General features: G+C 44.3%; 1 protein-coding gene across 3 annotated transcripts in view; it reads left to right on the top strand.

Moving 5' to 3' along the window:
* Positions 1-12,406, top strand: part of LOC110523536 (neurofilament medium polypeptide) — a 56,301-nt gene extending 43,895 nt beyond the window's left edge. For 2 of the 3 annotated variants that reach the window (XM_036977182.1, XM_036977193.1), the window contains one exon: positions 11,077-12,406. In XM_036977182.1, coding sequence (XP_036833077.1) covers positions 11,077-11,532 — 456 coding nt within the window. In that variant the 3' untranslated portion in view covers positions 11,533-12,406. Of the gene's footprint in view, positions 1-6,955; positions 8,099-9,062; positions 9,188-9,350 lie in introns of those variants that run through there. The other variant, XM_036977188.1, reaches the window with a different exon arrangement.
* The last annotated feature ends 3,995 nt before the right edge of the window (positions 12,407-16,401 follow it).

The following is a 16,401-nucleotide window of genomic DNA, read 5'->3' as shown; positions in this document are numbered from 1 at the left end:
CAGAACCCTACTAATCCATCATGACTGGTCTATTGACGTCACTGCACGCGGAGGCTAAATCAGTCTTTCCTCCGTTCCGGCCTGCTAGCTGTCTGAATCGCCGTGTCTCCAGCCAGTCCAATCACTCACTGGACCCCTATGATCACTGGGCTACGCATGCCTCGCCCTAACATCACTATGCCTTGTCCATTACTGTCCTGGATAGTGATTATTGTCTTATTTCACTGTGGAGCCTATAGCCCTGCTCAATTTGCCTTAACCAACCATTTAGTTCCACCCTCATAGATATCATCCTAACCAACTTGCCCTCCAAATACACCTCTGCTGTTTTCAACCAAGATCTCAGCGATCACTGCCTCATTGCCTGCATCCATAATGGGTCTGCGGTCAAACGACCACCCCTCATCACTGTCAAACGCTCCCTAAAACACTTCAGCGAGCAGGCCTTTCTAATCAACCTGGCCCGGGTATCCTGGAAGGATATTGACCTCATCCCGTCAGTAGAGGATGCCTGGTTATTCTTTAAAAGTGCCTTCCTCACCATCTTAAATAAGCATGCCCCATTCAAAAAATGTAACCAGGAACAGATATAGCCCTTGGTTCTCTCCAGACCTGACTGTCCTTGACCAGCACAAAAACATCCTGTGGCATTCTGCATTAGCATCGAATAGCCCCCGTGATATGCAACTTTTCAGGGAAGTCAGGAACCAATATACACAGGCAGATAGGAAAGCTAAGGCTAGCTTTTAAAAGCAGAAATTTGCATCCTGTAGCACAAACTCAAAAAAGTTCTGGGACGCTGTAAAGTCCATGGAGAATACGAGCACCTCCCAGCTGCCAACTGCACTGAGGCTAGGAAACATTGTCACCACCGATAAATGCACTATAATTGAGAATTTCAACAAGCATTTTTCTATGGCTGGCAATGCTTACCGCCTGGCTACCCCTACCCCAATCAACAGCCCTGCACCCCAACAGAATCTCGCCCAAGCCTCCCCCATTTCTCCTTCACCCAAATCCAGATAGCTGATGTTCTGAAAGATCTGCAAAATCTGGACCCCTACAAATCAGCCGGGCTAGACAATCTGGACCCTCTCTTTCTAAAATGATCTGCCGAAATTGTTGCAACCTCTATTACTAGCCTGTTCAACCTCTCTTTCGTATCATCTGAGAAACCCAAAGATTGGAAATCTGCCGCGGTCATCCTCCTCTTCAAAAGGGGAGACAGTCTAGACCCAAACTGCAGCAGAACTATATCTATCCTACCCTGCCTTTCTAAGATCTTCGAAAGCCAAGTTAACAAACGGATTTCCGACCATTTTGAATCCCACCGTACCTTCTCCGCTATGCAATCTGGTTTCAGAGCTAGTCATGGGTGCACCTCAGCCACACTCAAGGTCCTAAACGATATCATAACCGCCATCGATAAGAGACATTACTGTGCAGCCGTATTCATCAACCTGGCCAAGGCTTTCGACTCTGTCAATCACCACATTCTTATTGGCAGACTCAACAGCCTTGGTTTCTCAAGTGATTGCCTCGCCTGGTTCACCAACTACTTCTCTTGTAGAGCTCAGTGTGTCATATCGGAGGGCCTGTTGTCCGGACCTCTGGCAGTCTCTATGGGGGTGCCACAGGGTTCAATTCTCGGGCCGACTCTCTTCTCTGTATACATCAATGATGTCGCTCTTGCTGTTGGTCCACCTCTACGCAGACGACACCATTCTGTATACCTCTGGCCCTTCTTTGGACACTGTGTTAACTAACCTCCAGACGAGCTACAATGATGGACTCTGTGGGAAACGGGCGCGGCCGAGTTGCATGGGTTGGGGGCTATTGGACAGTGGTGGACGAGAGAAGGGCGTGGAATACTTGCAGGCCATGGGCGACTCTATAGGTCTGCGGTCCACCAGTAGGTTGCCAATGGATATGAACATCCGGATGTATTGGTTTACGTCCGTTAAATCTCCTCTGCAGGCCAGTTTGGTCTGTAACTCCCGATTAAGACCCCTCCTGTAGACTGTAAGGAGCGCTGGTTCACACCATCCACTGCTGGCAGCCATGGTGCTGAACTCAAGGGCATACTCTGTGATGGAGCGATGGCCCTGTCGCAGCTCACATAACAGGTCCCCGGTGTGACGACCTGAAACTGAATGGTCGAACACCTCCTTGAAGACGGCATGGAAACGTGATTCAGAGGACAGATCAGATCTTTGAGCGGCCCACATGGCTGTGACCCAATCAAGAGCTTTGCCTGTGAGTAGGGAGATGATGAAGTCCACCCTGTCTTTGTCAGAGGTGAAGTCAGTGAGGTGATGGTCTATGTACAGGTTACACTGCATGAGAAATCCTTGACATTTCCCTGGGGAGCCGTCATATTTATTAGGCATAGATATAGGGTAGGATGAACGAGAGGAGGCTGTGGCACCTGATATGGATGAAGCAGGAATGGACTGGTGAAGGTTGCAGAGTTCGTCGAGCCATTCCTCCTGTCGGGCTAGACGTAGCTGCAGCTCTGCTGAATCATTCTGTCGTGTTTGGTGAGGTATTCTGTAATGAACACGATATGAGACAGAGAGCTGGTTTCAAGCGCAGGTGTTTATTGGAAGGGACCATAGGAGGAGGCAGGTAGCATGGTCCAGGGGCAGGCAGAAGGTCATACACGGTAGGTCCAAAATGGCAACAGTACAGGCAGGGAATAGGCAAAAGGTGTCTTAAGTGAGGCAGGCAAAAACTATAATACACGGGAGGCATGAAGGACAAGAAAAACCAGAGCTCCAAAAGAAGTGTCTCAAAACAAACAATACCTCACAGTGATGGGGTGCAAGGAACTGAACTAAATGGTGTGGGATGATGACATGCAGGTGTGTGAACAGGTGATTAGAATTCCGGTGATTGGGATCTAGAGAGTGAGCAGGAAAGTGGGCTGCGTTCCAGGATCTAAGTGTTTAGAAGTATGAGTTGGATGCAGACGTTACAGTTTGGAAGGAATCAGTGGCTAACTGCTATTCAGTGGAGTGGCTGTGTGGTCCCAAATCTGGGATTAAGGGTCTCTTTTCCAAGTTTAAATTTATAAACATTCAGCATTGGTCATGTTGTTAATGAAGCATGAGCTCTGACTGTGAAAATATGTTTTGAACGGTCATCCAGCTCGGAATTGGAAATCCGGAACTCGGGCTTCTTTCTAGAGCTACGACCTGAAGATCATGATTCAACCTTGTTTTTCCGAGTTCCCAGTTGTCTTGAAAGCACCATTAATCCAGAGAATGTCAGACTTTGATAACAAAATTTGACCGTTGTGCCACCTTCCTGTTCAAGTGATCACAGCACAACAAGGCGAGTCCTAAAATGTCTTGTATGCTGCTGCATAAATGGTGTGTCCTCGGATGGGGCCACAGTGTCTCCTGACCCCTCCTGTCTCAGCCTCCAGTATTTATGCTGCAGTAGTTTATGTGTCGGGGGGCTAAGGTCAGTTTGTTATATCTGGAGTACTTCTCCTGTCCTATTCGGTGTCCTGTGTGAATTTAAGTGTGCTCTCTCTAATTCTCTCTTTCTCTCTTTCTTTCTCTCTCTCGGAGGACCTGAGCCCTAGGACCATGCCTCAGGACTACCTGACATGATGACTCCTTGCTGTCCCCAGTCCACCTGGTCGTGCTGCTGCTCCAGTTTCAACTGTTCTGCCTTATTATTATTGGACCATGCTGGTCATTAATGAACATTTGAACATCTTGGCCATGTTCTGTTATAATCTCCACCCGGCACAGCCAGAAGAGGACTGGCCACCCCACGTAGCCTGCTTCCTCTCTAGGTTTCTTCCTAGGTTTTGGCCTTTCTAGGGAGTTTTTCCTAGCCACCGTGCTTCTACACCTGCATTGCTTGCTGTTTGGGGTTTTAGGCTGGGTTTCTGTAGAGCACTTTGAGATATCAGCTGATGTACGAAGGTTATATAAATACATTTGATTTGATTTGATTTTGATTAATATGCCAGGAAGATATGAAAACTATAGCGAAGAAAGTAATACTAAGAGTATGTTGTGTAGTAAGCTGTTAGTAGCCAACGTGCCTCACCCTAATAATTTGGTCTATTTTCCCCTCTTAATTTCGCCTACTGATCTGACTTGGTGGTGCACATGTAGCCTATAACCTGTTTTAGAGAAATGTAATCAATGAATATTGTAAGAGCTTTCATTGTCTGCTTATATGGCCCCTTTATTTAGCCTATTGTTCTGACTTGGTGTACAGGGAGAACACTGTAAGAACAACCCATGTTCTGAATTGTGTCGCTGTACATTTCAAAGTGCGAAACAAATAGTTATATCGACCACGTCCGTCCTTGCTCTCTCATGTCTTAATCGAAATTACGGATTGCGTCTTATCCGCTTGTCGTCCCCTTATGCCATAGTTCATACATCTAAATTGTCATTAGAAACCATATTTGTTTAAGCAAGTCAGCCATATCAACTATGTTTTTTAAGCAGTAAATGAGGCTGAATGAACTGTTTCGCTGCCAGACAAGGCTCCGTTAATAACCAGGTCTAGTAGTGGTAAGATGTTGGGACTGCTGTTGGGACTCTGCTGTTGGGACAGCTTTATATATGCCCTAACAGTTTGTGGGCACCGTTTGTCACCGTTATAGTGCAATTAATGTATTGTTTAGTGTTGTGTTTTACCACACCAAGATTTACATGCTAAAATCGCCACTGGTGGTGATGTACATGTTTGAAAGGCTGAGGCCAACAGGAGAGCAGAGAGAGATAGAGGCAACAGAGGCCAGGTGTCTAGCTCTAGGTCACAAGGATCAGCCAGGAGAAAGTGAGTATAGGGTCGAAAACATCGCTCAAGTTAACTCAGCCACAACAACACACATTCACACACATTCAGTTAGGATGAGAGAATCATATGTAGTGGGGCATGGTAACTATCTCTCCCTCTCTTTCTCTCTGCCTCTCGCTCTCTCTCTCTCTCTCTCTCTCTGGGACAAACACAATCTAAAATTGTCTGAGCTCTCAAACGCGTTAGGGCTCACTCCACAGAGCTAACTTTTGCGATGGAAAAACAATGAGTGAGATAACAGAATACAGATGGGTAAGTATGGATAAGTGACAAATAAATAAATCTCATTTATTCTTCCCACTTAACTGTGGTATAAAACAAGGGTTTTTAAACAAGACTGGAGAATCTGAATCAATCCTGACAAACAATTTAAATCTTATTGTGGGTAATAATGTTCTTTGAGGCAAAAATAGTTTTGCTGGTTTTCATAGGATGAGAAAAAAGAAGAAACCTGCACACTGCTCTTTATTAAGTGATACTAGCAAGAGCAGTGTGCAGGTTTCTTATTTTTTCTCATGTTATTCAAATCTTACCATATGCCTGCAACAAAGATGGCTCAGATGTGCAAGTGCCTTTTGAATTTTTAATCCCTGGTTTTCATAGGATTAAATATTGTCATTGATGGCAGTCAATTGGCCAAAACCAGAGGCAGCCATTTTGTTGCATTACCTGCATCAGTTGCAGGGTTTGCAATGACCTTAGTTACCTCTGAAATGGGTAGAGCAGGACTGAATGGGAATCAATAAGACTGACAACAGACTACAGCCAATCAGATCTGTCAACCAACACTGCAGCTTCACTCCTTAGAGAAAACATCTCAATGCAGGGAGGAGATAGCAGCCTCTCTATCCCCTGTGCTCTCATCCGCAACCCAAAGACTGTAACTTATGCATTGTATTCTGTATCTGTTTGTGAAACCATATTAATCAACATGTTTCCCATCATTGTTAGAGTTGGACGATAAAGTTACAAAGTCATTCTGAGGAATGTAATTACAGAAAAAAACTATGTTGCAGTTTGGATTCCTATTCATCACTACAGAAATGCTTTGGTTTGAAATGGCTCAAAATAAAAGGGCAAGTTTGTCCATAACATATTATGATATACATTATGAAGGTGATATATACTATTGAATGGGATAAATTACTTGCATATAAGCACAGGCTGATTATAACTGTAATCTATAACAATAGCTGTCAATAACTACAACTATGATTAATGCTTCAACACTTCCTGAAAGTAGCAAGTGGTCACATAAATGCATCATATTGTTTGAACCAACCCCCTCATGGTAGTCTCACTTTATACATCATCAGTAGGTCACTGATGGTAATCCCTTTGATTTTGGGAGGTTTCCTGTCAAGAAGTAATCAATCACCTATTATTGAAGACTTAGCACAAGCAAAACATCAATATATGAAATTGGTTCGCTTTGCACATGTTCATAGGCAAATATACATTATTAATTCAATTCATTTAATGATCAATCATTCTGTTCAATTTGAGAGAAACATTTTCAACACTTTTCAAACACTTGAAAAGGACGGTAATGGTGTTTTGCTGCATTAAGTCGCTGTCCATGGCGCTGATATTGGAGTCTGACGGACTGGTGCTGTCCATGGAGACGATATTGCTATCGCTCTAAATTGCATCGGTAAATTGATCATTTCTGGTATAACCGTTTTTGCTAACTAATACTAGGGGAAATAATAATTAACATGGGTCATTGAACTGCTCCATATTGGCTGGTTGAATTAGCAAATGCAGAGATGCATGTATAATTTTCTCTCTAATTCGAATGTTCAAAATTTGGAGGAAACTATATGACAAGAGACAAATGATAAACACATCAACGTCAAGGACACATAGGCTATCCCAAACATCCTAATTATAATCACCCCATTTCCTTTTTTCTCCCTATGTGTGATCATTCCTCTGCTTTCAAACGGCCACCCACGAACCCTCACACACTCAAGTAGTGTTTCACTTACATAGAGTATGGAGGGTTGAGACATGGCCCTCCCCCTCCGTTCGATCAATGGGCCAGTAAAAACAGTCTCTGCCTCGTTAGCGATATGCTTGTCCTATATAAAGGACATCCGGTGAGACTAAGAATGCTGTGAGCGCCATCCACCACGCACCTGCAAACACATACTCGCCCCACTCCTCCACCTCCGACACCTTCCCTTCCATCTGCACACGCAACCCCTGGTCTGGCCGGATGAGTTACCACCCGGTGGACACGATAGGGAGTCCATTCAGGAGAAGTATGGATAGTAGGACCACCTACGGCCGCTCCACTGGCACACCCTCCAGCGGGTTCCGTTCTCAGTCCTGGTCCCGGGCAAGCCCAGGCTCCACGATGACCTCCTCCTACAAGAGGAGCGTCAATGTGCCGGTAGCCAGAGCGTACAGCTCCACACTCCTCAGCTCCGCCGACAGCGTTGATTTCAATCAAACGAACGGAGACTACAAGCGCTCCAACGAGAAAGAGCAGCTCCAGGGGCTCAACGACCGATTCGCCGGTTACATCGACAAGGTGCACTACCTGGAGCAGCAGAACAGCCAGATCGAAGAGGAGATCCAGACGCTGCGGCAGAAGCAGGTGTCACAATCCCAGCTAGGCGATTTATACGACCAGGAACTCCAGGAGCTGCGCTCCATGCTGGAGCAGATTCACCACGATAAAGCGCAGATCCAGCTCGACACGGACCACGTCGAGGATGACATCCAGAGAATTAGGGACCGCTTCGATGAGGAAGCCCGCATCAGGGATGAGACGGAAGGCATCATCCGGGCGTTGAAAAAAGATATGACCGACTCTGATTTGGTGAAGTCAGAGTTGGAGAAGAAAGTTCAGTCACTGCATGACGAGATTGCCTTTATCCGCAACAACCACGCAGAAGAGGTGAGCGACCTGTTCGCCCAGGTGCAGGCGTCGCAGGTGACCATGGAGAGGAAAGACATCCAGAAGACGGACATCACCGAGGCGCTCCGGGAGATCCGCACCCAGCTCGAGGGCCACTCCAACCAGAACCTGCAGCAGGTGGAGGACTGGTTCATGTGCCGCTATTCCAAGCTCACTGATGCTGCGGCACAAAACAAAGATGCAATCAAGTCCGCCCGTGATGAGATAGCAGACTACCGTCGCCAGCTTCAGTCCAAGACCGTGGAGTTAGAGTCCGTCCGTGGAACCAGGGAGTCACTGGAGAGGCAATTGAATGACATCGAGGACCGACACAACAACGACCTGTCCAGCCTGCAGGTATGATGAGACCCGCTGTAGGCATTATTTTCATACAGAAACCTCCAGCCACAGGCTTAATGGTGAGGTATTCTATAAAGTTGTATTCTTTGTGTAAAGAGAAGCAATGTAGTAGAGAGAATATATTATATAATAAGATGTGTTTTTCGTTGATTTCAAATTGAGAAAATTATCACCACACCTTTGGGGTTTTTATTCTTATTTTAAATGTAGGTCTACTTATAAGGAGAGTCCCCTACTTTGATAGAGAGAAAGACACACACTTGCATTGTGTCCCCACATATTGTATTAGTTTGATTTTGAACGAACTAAATTGTTTTATTATGTGGGCCCTAAATGCATGTCTTTTAACTAGGCTATAAACTCTGCCCAATAGTGGTGTCCGCGCATTTGCTTTAGATAGCCTAAATGGCACAATGCTGACATCTTATGGACACAGATTTAACATCTCCAAATGTTGGATCATTAGGCTACGCATAAGCAGCGACACTTGGGTTGGGAAGACATAATGCAGCAGACTGTTTTTTGTTATTTTTTCGTTGCTGAGCCAGAGACTCGGGGCCCTTGAAACACAGTGCTGTTCACTGCGTCAGAATACATTATTTAACACAACAACAGTCCAATCTATCCAATTATTTGCACTTTCACTTTTCATAAATGAGACAGGAGGACTTCACAGTTTCAATTGTTATTGCAATGATATTTTATTGGAATCTCAAAGTGCTGTTTCAAATGTAGGCCTATACAAGTGTAAATGTGCTTGTTAAGTAATTACCAGGATCACAAAATATGACATTGTATTTTTGATCGTTTTCTTATGATGTTTAGAAAGCAGTGTCCTTATGGAGAAACGTGTCTTCCCTACACCAGAAATAAATAACCAAGTATTATTTCAGGGTTCCATATAGGCATAAGAAATAATAGCTCTTAACCAGCTTGTGTCTCTCGGTCTTGTTCTCTGCAGGAGACCATCCACCAGCTGGATAATGAGCTCAAGGGCACGAAGTGGGAGATGGCGCGTCATCTGCGTGAGTACCAGGACCTGCTCAATGTCAAGATGGCCCTCGACATTGAGATTGCTGCATACAGGTACAGTGCGACAACAGAGCGCTAATTAGGACTAACATTGAAAAAACTTTTTTTTTAATATATCATGTGTAATAAAAACATAAAGATCTCATTTATATATAGAAACTACATTTTTATATTCGGCCTACACTAAACTATATCTCATGTTCTACTGTTCTTGCAGGAAACTCCTAGAAGGTGAAGAGACCCACTTTAGCACTTTCCCCTACCGCCACACCGTCACCTCCTCTAAGAAGTCCAAGTATGAGCCTCCCAAACTGAAAGTCCAGCATAAGTTTGTAGAGGAGATCATCGAGGAGACCAGGGTAGAGGATGAGAAGGATGAGATGGACCAGGCCCTGGCTGAGATGGCCCAGGAGTTTTCTGCCACTCTGGAGGCAGAGGCAACAGATGAAGGAGAGGATGAGGGAGAAGAGGGAGGAGAAGAAGCAGAGGGAGAAGGGGGAGAGGGTGAATCAGAAGAGGTTGTAGCCTCCACTGAAGCCCAAGTTAGCTCCAGCACACCTGCTGAGGAGGAAGAGGAGGACAAAGAAGGTGGTGATGAAGAGGAAGAGGGAGAAAAAGAAGAAGAGGGTGAGAAAGGAGAAGAGGGTGAGGGTGAGAAGGGAGATGATACAGAAGGTGGTGATGAGGGAGAAGGAGAGGGGGAATTAGAGGAGACAGTCCTGTGCTCCAAAGCCCCAGAATCAAAGGCCTCTCCTGACAAAGAGAAGGCTGGAGAGAAGGAGGGACGCGGAGGAGAAGAGGAGACAGGAGAGGGAGAGGGAGAAGAGGAGGGTGATGATCAAGATGAAGATGCAGGTAGTGACAAAGGATCCAAAGATGGAGATGATAAGGATGAGGAAGATGAGAAGAAAGGAAAGGATGAGAAAGAAGACAAAACAGATGAGAAGGCAGCTGTAGCCAAGACAGAGGCTCCCAAAACAGAAGCCCCCATGAGTGAGGCCCCAAAAGTTGAGGTCCAGAAATCTGAGTCCCCAAAGCCCTCCAAGCCAGACTCCCTAAAAGCTGAATCCCCAAAGGCTGGGTCGCCTAAGTCTGAGTCACCAAAAGCTGGATCCCCCAAACATGAATCTCCCAAAGCTGTAACCCCCAAATCTGAATCTCCAAAACCTAGCTCCCCCAAATCTGAATCCCCGAAACCTGCTGGATCCCCTAAATCTGAATCCCCAAAACCTGCTGGATCACCCAAATCTGAATCCCCAAAACCTGCTGGATCCCCCAAATCTGAATCCCCAAAACCTGATGGATCCCCTAAATCTGAATCCCCAAAACCTGCTGGATCCCCTAAATCTGAATCCCCAAAACTAGCTGGATCCCCTAAATCTGAATCCCCAAAGCATGCTGGATCTCCTACTTCTGAATCCCCAAAACCTGCAGGATCCCCTAAATCTGATGGCTCCCCCAAATCTGAATCCCCAAAACCTGCTGGATCCCCCAAATCTGAATCCCCAAAACCTTCTGGATCCCCCAAATCTGAATCCCCAAAACCTGCTGGATCCCCCAAATCTGAATCCCCAAAACCTTCTGGATCCCCCAAATCTGAATCCCCAAAACCTGCTGGATCCCCCAAATCTGAATCCCCAAAACCTGCTGGATCCCCCAAATCTGAATCCCCAAAACCTGCTGGATCCCCCAAATCTGAATCCCCAAAACCTGCTGGATCCCCCAAATCTGAATCCCCAAAACCTGCTGGATCCCCTAAATCTGAATCCCCAAAACTTGCTGGATCCCCTAAATCTGAATCCCCAAGACCTGCTGCATCCCCTACTTCTGAATCCCCCAAACCTGCTGGCTCCCCAAAATCGGAATCCCCAAAACATACAGTATCCCCCAAATCTGAATCCCCCAATTTAGGATCCCCTGAGGCAGAGTCCCCTAAGGGTGAGGCCCCCAAACCAGAAGCTCCAATGTCAGAGGCCCCCACGGCTGCAGAAGAGAAAGTAGACAAAAATAGTGATTCAGAGGAAGAGAGGAAGGTAGAAAAGAAAGACGCAGCCATGAACGGAGATGTGGAGAAGATTACCCCAGAGGACAAGGACAAGAAGGATGAGGGTGGGAAAGAGGCAGAGGAGAAGGATGTTATCTCAAATGGAGTGGACGAGAGCCCCACTAAAGATGACCCGGACCAGAAAGATGATCCAAAGGACCAGAAGGTGGTCATCACCAAAACGGTGGAGACCATTACCACTGGAGAGGATGGAGCCAAGCATGTCACCAAATCTGTCACTGTCACCGAGACTGTGAAGGAGTCTGAGGATGTGATGCAGGAGAAGACAGTCTCCAGCAAGAAGATGGAGAAACACTCTTCCCAGTCCGTCAAGGTGGTGACTGAAACTGAGTAACTGCGCTCCATCCAACCCACTCAGGAGGAACAAAGATGACACGACAACAAGCAATCAACCCAGAACTAACATAACAAAGAAATCATAGTGCTAGAGCGATGTAATAAAGAGAACCACTCTCAAACATCCAGAAAAGCAACGAGAGAAGCCATATGATGTGACAAAGCTAACGTTTAAAAAATGCATGTTGAGAGAAAGCTTTAAATGGGTTTTGCTGCAGATTATATCAGGAAAATGTGATAGTGGGACAGATTATTAATTGTCTTTATGTTTCCCTGCAGTTCACGGGAGGGCTCACGGGTGGGGGCGTCTGCATGCTAGCTCAGGGAGGGAGACCCCTCCGCTCTAACCTGTATGTATGGATGGAAGGTGTACAGTTTAGATACTGTATGTGGGTGGGAGAGTGATAGAAATGTATGTTCATTCAAATGTTAATTCAAAAAGGGGTGCCTGGGTTGGACGGTCCACTTTAGAGACACATGTTCAAAAGGACTAGCCTTTTTATGTGAAGATACCAACTGAGCCAAAAATGCAATCGTCTACAACACAATATAGTGAAGAATGAGAAAGACAATGGTGCAATGTACTGATGATCATAAACATACAGTACCCGAAGCAACTAAAGCATTAAGAACCTTGAAGAAACTCTGAGCCTTAAACATGCTTTTTATCAGTATCTATTGTGTTTACCTAATGAGTGCAATTGAAAATAAATATGTAAATGCGCACACATACATTCTTGTATGCATAGGATGGACTTGAATTTAAATAGCGAACTTAAATGAGGTGCTACAGTTTGCAATCCCATGTCTTTACTCATCATGAACTATTTCCCAGCAGCATTTGCTCAATAAATGTCATACTGAAATACAAATATGGTCTCTTGTTCCTTTATGCAATTGTCCTGTCATGTCCTTTCACTTGTTCATTTACAGTAGCTGTCTCACCTCAACATGCACACTATTCTATTTCTTAATCTGCTTTCATAGGGGTGTGATCGCATGCTTCATGATCTTTTGTACCCTAGAAATGATACAAAACCATATCACCATCCAGAGGCTGTCCTCTACAGATTTTTAAAGCTACACTGTAATATGTGCATACCATCAAAGAATGAGCCACCAACCATAATATAAACGATGCACCCCATGGCATGTTCATGCAAATAGCATTTTATTGTAGCACTTGATTTATGAAATCAAACTTTATTTACATAGCACATTTCTTACCATAAACAATGCAATTCAATTTACTTCACTTACATAAAATAAAATAATAACAGTGAGAAAGATAAAAACAATACATTTCTGGACAAATATAAAATGAAGATAAACAAATATCAAATTAAGATAGATAAATATAAAATGAAGATAGATAAATTAGGATAGTAAAACAATATGAAATAAATTAGGATAGTAAAACAATATGAAATAAATTAGTATAGTAAAACAATATGAAATAAATTAGGATAGTAAAACAATATAAAATACATTTGGATAGTAAAACAATATTAAATAAATTAGGATAGTAAAATAATATTAAAACAACAGTGAACATGAGAGAGTAATATGAGATACTGTATTTAGATTGAGAGATGTTTATGCAGTTTCAGCAAATAGCTACATTATTTGAGAACAACATTTTAAACTATACATATGTAATTCAAAATATTTTACATGACAAGTTAAACAATCGAGTGATAGGTCCTTCAGAGATTTAGCAACATTAAAGCAGACAGCAACCCGATCGTAATTTGAAATTCAGCACCACCGGAAAATGGACAGCGACTATCTAAGGCAGAATCCATGAAGAGGTTTCTTTGAAATGTAGCCTATCACTCACTCACAGTGAATGAATCCTTATTATAATGCTAGAAGGATAGTTGGTCTGATTCTATGCCACAAAGCACGATAACACCTGGGGTGTTACATATCATTTTTTGTTCCTAAAACTTTCAGAACAAAATATTCTATCTAACATTTAAAAAAAATATTATGACATACAGTGCCTTCGGAAAAGATTCAGACCCCATTAGGTTTTTCACATTTTATTACGTTACAGACTCATTAAAAAATTGATTTAATAAAAAATCCTTAGCAATCTACACAAAATACCCCATAATGACAAAGCGAAAACATGTTTTTAGAAATGTTTGCAAATTTATTACAAATAAAAAACAGAAAACATGATTTACTTAGGTATTCAGACCCTTTGATATGAGACTCAAAATTGAGCTCAGGTGCATCCTGTTTCCATTGATCATCATTGAGATGTTTCTACAACTTGGAGTCCCACTGTTGTAAATTCAATTGATTGGACATGATGTGGAAAGGCATACAACTGTCTATATAAGGTCCGTAGAGCTCCAAGCCAGGATTGTGTCGAGGCACAGATCTGGGGAAGGGTACCAAAACTTTTCTGCAGCAAACTTTTCTGCAGCATTCTGCAGCATTGAAGGTCCCCAAGAACACAGTCCCCCCAAAAAATCCAGAAAATCACATTGTTGGATTTTTAATGAATTTATTTGCAAATGATGGTGGAAAATAAGTATTTGGTCACCTACAAACAAGCAAGATTTCTGGCTCTCACAGACCTGTAACTTCCTCTTTAAGAGGCTCCTCTGTCCTCCACTCATTACCTGTATTAATGGCACATGTTTGAACTTGTTATCAGTATAAAAGACACCTGTCCACAACCTCAAACAGTCACACTCCAAACTCCACTATGGCCAAAACCAAAGAGCTGTCAAAGGACACCAGAAACAAAATTGTAGACCTGCACCAGGCTGGGAAGACTGAACCTGCAATAGGTAAGCAGCTTGGTTTGAAGAAATCAACTGTGGGAGCAATTATTAGGAAATGGAAGACATACAAGACCACTGATAATCTCCCTCGATCTGGGGCTCCACGCAAGATCTCACCCCGTGGGGTCAAAATGATCACAAGAACGGTGAGCAAAAATCCCAGAACCACACGGGGGGACCTAGTGAATGACCTGCAGAGAGCTGCGACCAAAGTAACAAAGCCTACAATCAGTAACGCACTACACCGCCAGGGACTCAAATCCTGCAGTGCCAGACGTGTCCCCCTGCTTAAGCCAGTACATGTCCAGGCCCGTCTGAAGTTTGCTAGAGAGTATTTGGATGATCCAGAAGAAGATTGGGAGAATGTCACATGGTCAGATGAAACCAAAATATAACTTTTTGGTAAAAACTCAACTCGTCGTGTTTGGAGGACAAAGAATGCTGAGTTGCATCCAAAGAACACCATATCTACAGTGAAGCATGGGGGTGGAAACACCATGCTTTGGGGCTGTTTTTCTGCAAAGGGACCAGGACGACTGATCCTTGTAAAGGAAAGAATGAATGGGGCCATGTATCGTGAGATTTTGAGTGAAAACCTCCTTCCATCAGCAAGGGCATTGAAGATGAAACGGTGCTGGGTCTTTCAGCATGACAATGATCCCTAACACACCGCCCGGGCAACGAAGGTGTGGCTTCGTTAGAGGCATTTCAAGGTCCTGGAGTGGCCTAGCCAGTCTCCAGATCTCAACCCCATAGAAAATCTTTGGAGGGAGTTGAAAGTCTGTGTTGCCCAGCAACAGCCCCAAAACATCACTGCTCTAGAGGAGATCTGCATGGAGCAATGGGCCAAAAAACCTTGTGTGAAAACCTTGTGAAGACTTACAGAAAACGTTTGACCTCTGTCATTGCCAACAAAGGGTATATAACAAAGTATAGAGATGACCAAATACTTATTTTCCACCATAATTTGCAAATAAATTCATAAAAAATCCTACAATGTGATTTTCTGGATTTTTTTCAAATTTTGTCATAGTTGAAGTGTACATATGATGAAAATTAGAGGCCTCTCTCATCTTTTTAAGTGGGATAACTTGCACAATTGGTGGCTGACTAAATACTTTTTTGCCCTACTGTATCTTTTATATATTTTTCTTTGCATATCTTTTTTACATTTCTCTAAACCTCAACGTCATAATAGTCTCCTGCAACCCACCTCACCCAACATGGTGTGGATCTGTTTTTTCTAGAGTATATTTATTTACCTCCGGAACCTGAATCCCCCAACAGAAGCTAGCCAGCTCACTAGCTACTAGCTAGTAGTCAGCTAACCACTGCTAGTGGTCATCAGCTAACCTTTAGCTCGGAAAGCTCTCACCACTTTGTACAACGCGACTCAAACCGTACCTATTTTCTCTCCATATCCCCGGATTCCTATCGCAAGCTCTGAACCTTTCACATGGATCATCGCAGCTAGCTAGCTGCAATCCGAGTGACTACTCCTGGCTAAGGTCTGTCCCAAAGCAAGCACCAATTAGCCTGGAGCTAGCCCATGCTAGGCCTATTCTCCCGGCTAGCTGGAGAGGCCCATCAGCCACTCCTGGGCTACAATACCCAGACCCCTTCTACTGCCGGTACGGGACACTGAACCTCGCCGATCCTTGACGACTGGACTACCGATGTAATCTGCTCGAGGGGGTACTCAACTAGCCCCTAGGTCGCAACGTCCCCTGAATGCCCAACTGTTAGCCTGCTAACCACGGCCCGCTAGCTGTCCAGAGCACTTTGGACTGTTAGCTCAATAGATCCATCGGCCAATTTCTTGGGCCACTATATCTATTTTGCCTATTGGACTTGGACCCCTCTGCTACTCAGAACCCTGCTAATCCATCACGACTGGTCTATCGACGTCACCGCACGTGGAGAATAAATCAGTCTTTCCTCTGTCCCGGCCTGCTAGCTGTCTGAATCGCCGTGTCTCCAGCCAGTCCAACCACTCACTGGACCCCTATGATCACTGGTCTACGCATGCCTCTCCGTAATATCAATATGCCTTGTCCATTACTGTC

Source organism: Oncorhynchus mykiss, chromosome 5 (genome assembly GCF_013265735.2).
Source record: "Oncorhynchus mykiss isolate Arlee chromosome 5, USDA_OmykA_1.1, whole genome shotgun sequence".
In the NCBI taxonomy this organism is placed as follows: domain Eukaryota; kingdom Metazoa; phylum Chordata; class Actinopteri; order Salmoniformes; family Salmonidae; genus Oncorhynchus; species Oncorhynchus mykiss.
This window is presented reverse-complemented; position numbering and strand designations above follow the sequence as displayed.